Consider the following 5,223-nt stretch of genomic DNA (forward strand, 5'->3'; position numbering starts at 1 on the left):
GCGGGATCCTCCCACAAATCCCGCGATAAGTACGTGCGTGAAGCCAACCATATCTTGCCGGCGAGGACGGACGAACAGTCGGCTCCCGCAAAGCGATCTAGGGGTAACCCAATCCGGGAGAAGATGGTTTTCTCGAAAGAAGAAGCCAGAGACGTCCACTGGCTGCACAACGATGCGCTCGTTATATGGGCCCAGATCGGCAACTCCTAAGTGCGAAGGATAATGATGGACACGGGCAGCTCAATAAATGTAATGTACAGAGCCTGTTTCGATCAGATGGGTTTGGGACCGGAACAATTGAGCTCGTCCCCAAAGCCGCTCTATGGATTCACGAGGGACGTAGTGATCCCTGTCGGTCGGATCAGCCTTCCCTTTACCATCGGGGATGCGAATCGCTAGGCCACCGCTTTGGCGGAGTTCCTAATTATAGACTGCCCCTCAGCATACAACGTCGTGCTTGGAAGGCCGGCAATGAACGACCTGGATCTAGTCACTTCGACCAGGTCGGTTACAGTTAAATTCCCGACCCCCAATGGAGTAGGATGTGTACGGGGTGAACAGCACCTCACGAGACGTTGTTATGAAGACCCCCTGAAAATGGGAGCAAAAGGAAAGAAAGTGAATATCATCGCAAAAGATAGCCCACAACCAACCAGCCAATGGGAGGTTAATCACAACTTGGATCCCCGCGAGGTGGACTGCGACAGATTCACCAGTCTCGTGAAAGAGCTCGAAGATATCCCAGTCAGTGAGGTAGACAAAGAAAGGCGCCTCAGGCTAGGAAAAAATCTAGCCCCCGAGGTAAAATCCCAACTTACCAATTTCCTTAAAGCTAACCTCGATGTATTCGCATGGAACCACGAGGATATGGTGGGAATCGCCCTAGAAGTCATGTCGCACAGGCTTAACATAGATCCGAGCTACAAGCCAGTGCCCCAGAAGAGGAGGCCAATGACTCCAGAGCATTATGCCGCTCTTAAAGAAGAAGTGGACAAGTTCTTGGCGAACAATTTTATCAAAGAGGCCCACTATCCGGTTTGGGTAGCCAACCCAGTCCTGGTAAAAAAGAAAAATGGGAAGTGGAGGATCTGCATCGACTTCACCGACCTGAACAAGGCTTGTCCCAAGGACAGCTTTCCCCTCCCCAGAATCGATTAGCTCGTGGATGTAACAGCTGGTCACCAGCTCCTCAGTTTCATGGATGCCTATTCAGGCTACAACCAAATTCCCATGAACCCCACCGACCAAGAGCACACCTCATTCATTACCGATCGGGGGCTTTATTGTTATAAGGTCATGCCTTTTGGATTGAAGAATGCTGGCGCGACCTACCAAAGGCTGGTAAATACTATGTTCGAAGCGCTAATCGGCAGAACCATGGAAGTGTACGTCGATGACATGATGGTAAAATCTGAGCAAGTAACAGACCGTGTTTCCGATCTGAGAGAAATGTTTGGAGTCCTCAGGAGCTATCAAATGAAGCTCAATCCACTCAAGTGCGCCTTTGGGGTAGCCTCCGGGAAATTCCTTGGATTTATGGTAAATAACAGAGGCATCGAAGCCAACCCGGACAAAATAAAGGCTTTGCTGGACATGAGATCGCCTGTAAGGAAGAAGGAGGTGCAGAGCCTCAACGGGCAGGTCGCAGCCTTGAGCCATTTCACTTCTAAGGCAATTGATAAGTGTGCCCCGTTCTTCGAGCTTCTGAAAAAGGTACAAGACTTCAGATGGACAAAAGAATGCGAGTCCGCATTCCAGCAGCTAAAGGAATATATGGGACGGACCCCACTGCTCGCCAAACCCAAGGAGGGAGAGAAGTTGACCTTGTACTTGGGAGTATCCCGACAAGCTCTCAGTGCGGCCCTCGCCCGGGGGAAAGAAGGGGTGCAGTACCCCATATACTACGTCTCCAAAAGCCTGATTGATGTAGAAACGAGGTACACATCAATTGAAAAATTGGTTTATTATCTAATAATGGCATCAAGGAAGCTGCGACCTTATTTTCAAGCTCATGAGATTGAAGTCCTGACCAATACCCGCTGAAGCAAATCTTACAAAAGCCAGATACCTCAGGTCGCTTACTAAAATGGTCTATCGAGCTCGCTCAGTTCAACATAAAGTACAAACTAAGAACGACGATAAAGGGTTAAGCGTTGGCAGACTTCATTGCTGAGTTCACTGGACCGATTGACGAAGAAACGGAGAACCTAAAAGGGCCATCCTGGGAATTATACGTCGATGGTTCATCAAGTGAATAAGGAGCGAGAGCCGGGGTTATGTTAATAAGCCCCGAAGGCCACAAAATCCTCTGCACCTTGAGGTTCGGGTTTTCGGCCACCAATAATGAATCCGAATATGAGGCCCTGTTGGCAGGGCTCTGCCTGGCAAAGGAAATACGAGCTGAATTCTTAGAGATCTTCAATGACTCTCAGTTGGTTGTCAACCAAGTACGGGGGGAATACCAAGCCCTCTACACAAAGATGGTGGCATACTTACAGAAGGTACGTGAACTCTTAGCCACTTTTGAAAAATATGAAATGCACCAAATCCCCCATTCCCAGAACTCTCATGCAGACGCATTAGCTCGCCTAGCAACTGCCCGGGATGCAGAATTCTTGGGAGACATACCCGTGGACTTTTTAGCTACCCTGAGCACAGAACAACGAGTTGAAACGCTGGTGATCACGGTGTCCCAAAACTCATGGATGACTCCTATCTTAGAGTATCTACGAGACGAAAAACTATCGGAAGACAAGTTGGAAGCACGTCGTCTGCGAGCTCAAGCAGCTTGATATTGCATCTATGATGATAGACTGTACAGAAGGGGGTTCTCAGCCTCACTCCTAAGGTGCATTGACGGCATTGACTGTCAGACTGTGCTAGAAGAAATCCATGCAGGTCACTGCGGTAATCATGCAGGGGCACTTTCGCTGGCACAAAAGGCCCTCCAACAAGGGTTTTATTGGTCCACCATAAAGCAAGATGCCATGGAAGCAGTCAAGAAATGCGAGAAGTGCCAAAGATTCGTCAAAGTTCTGCGAGCTCCGTCGGCCTATCTGCAGCAAATGAGCAGCCCGTGGCCCTTTACCATTTGGGGTATGGATCTGATCGGGCCACTCCCTACGGCTCGCGGAGGATGCAAGCATGCCATAGTGGCAGTTGATTACTTCACCAAATGAGTAGAAGCAAAAGAGCTCGCGCAGATTACCAGTGCGAAGGTACAAGCGTTTACATGGGATAACATAATTTGCAGGTGCGGAGTGCTGCAACAAATAATAACAGACAATGGAACCTAATTCATCAGCGAGCAATTAATCCAATTCTGTGAATCAATAGGAATTCGAAAAAGTTTCACTGCCGTTGATCACCCCCAGGCCAATGGGCAGGTTGAAGCTGTCAACAAAATAATCAAGCAGACCCTGAAAACAAAGCTTGAAGCAAGAAAGGGGGCTTGGGTGGATGAACTACAAACAGTGTTTTGGGCCTATCGAACAACAGCTCGAAGCAGCACTGGAGAAACCCCATTCTCAATGGCGTATGGATCGAAGGCTATGATCCTCGCTGAGAATGAAATGGCCAGCCACCGAAGGGCCACCTTCAGTTCAAATCGCAATGACGAGCTACTAGCAGTTAATTTGGACCTGCTCGAGGAATCGAGAGATGTAGCTCGAGTAAGGGTCGTTGTCTATCAACAAAGGGTAGCACGACACTACAACAGGATGGTTCGAATCTGACGTTACAACGTCGGAGACCCGGTACTATATCTGGTACTCCCAAGAGCTCGGGCGACAAGCGATGGCACCCTAGGCCCTAACTGGGAAGGTCCATTTATCATCAAGGAAAATCTGAGTAACGGAACATATCGTCTGGCAAACATGGACGGTTTTCCTCTCCCACGAGCTTGGAACGCGGAACACCTTCGTCCTTACTTCAAATAAATGTAATTGTTCTTGCATATGCTTCGTCTTTTTATTACGAGTAACCTTCATGGTTCTGGTTAGAATCTATGAACTTTTATTGCACTTTATTCTTATCGGTATTCAATTGAATACCCCCAAAATGAGGGGTTGAGAAGCCATGGTTTGCGAGATGGGGCCTAAATAACTTAGCCACTGCATTGTGGCTTACGGCCTGATTGAGCATTCACCTTGGTCCCCTCCTCAGGTCGTGGACCGCGAGTTGAGAACCATTCATCTTGACTTAATGTCATGGTTTGGAACCTACTGAGCGGCCACTTCCACGAGTAGCTCCGAGCTAGGGTTTACTAGCCGAGGTCTTTTTATCCTGGCTTAAGCCATGGCCTGCGACCTACATGGGTGTTCCCTTTCGGTTCGATTAAAACTTGTAGAAGCCACTGTGTGTTAGCTAAAGCCGTAAGACGACCTACCTGGACACATATCTCGGCCATGCAAGTCAACGAAATAACAAGCCATGACATGTTAGCTGGGGTCGCCCGATGACCCATCTAAACATATAACTTGGCGGTACAAATTGAGTTTTCACTAACTGGGGTCATTTTATCTTGGCTTAAGCCATGGTCTACGACCTACCTGAGTGTTCACTCCAGATTTGTTAAAACTTGTGAAAAGCCTTAATATGCTAGCTGAGGTCGCGACACAATCTCATATCCTAGCAAATTTTTCAAATCGTGTCAGCCGAGGCCCGTCTTAATTCGCCTAAATAAGACTATTCGGGACCTACCGGACACGCGTCCTGATCGTCTATCACGAGCTGCTCAACCGGTATATGTTAGCCGAGATCACAAGACGGTTTGCCTTTACATATACCTTAGTAAGGTTCTCGTTAGTTTGTAGAGACATGTTGGTTAGGGGTTTCCCAAAATTGCCTAAGTATAAGTGTTCGCGTTGATTATTACAACTGTCATTGACAAGCCATTTCGAGCATGTTAGACTGTGAGCTGGGAAAACTCTGGATCTATCTAGACTTATGCTCAGATGATTCACTCCCAAGTTATATTCTTGAGGACTTCTTCTGATGATAGTATACGGAAGTTTACTAAAGTTATTTTCAAGTTACATCATGAAGATTGGTTCAAGAATCGCTATGACGGAACCTCGTCAAAATTAGCTTGAGTTCACAAAGGAATTTAAGGCGAGATACACAAGTACAGTGGAAATACCGCTTTCATTGAATAAATGTTCGTATTACAAAAAAAAAATACATGTTCGAGTCCTAGCTAAGAGGGGCGGTTGCTTCAACGGG

The 5,223-nt window shown here is 47.5% G+C and overlaps 1 protein-coding gene across 1 annotated transcript; it reads left to right on the forward strand.

The window, feature by feature from the left end:
- Positions 1-2,276: 2,276 nt before the first annotated feature.
- On the forward strand, positions 2,277-2,792 carry LOC127804475 (uncharacterized). Its single transcript, XM_052341342.1, has one exon. The coding sequence runs from the start codon at positions 2,277-2,279 to the stop codon at positions 2,790-2,792; it is 516 nt and encodes a 171-aa protein (XP_052197302.1).
- The last annotated feature ends 2,431 nt before the right edge of the window (positions 2,793-5,223 follow it).

The sequence above is a fragment of the Diospyros lotus genome, chromosome 6 (genome assembly GCF_014633365.1).
Source record: "Diospyros lotus cultivar Yz01 chromosome 6, ASM1463336v1, whole genome shotgun sequence".
In the NCBI taxonomy this organism is placed as follows: domain Eukaryota; kingdom Viridiplantae; phylum Streptophyta; class Magnoliopsida; order Ericales; family Ebenaceae; genus Diospyros; species Diospyros lotus.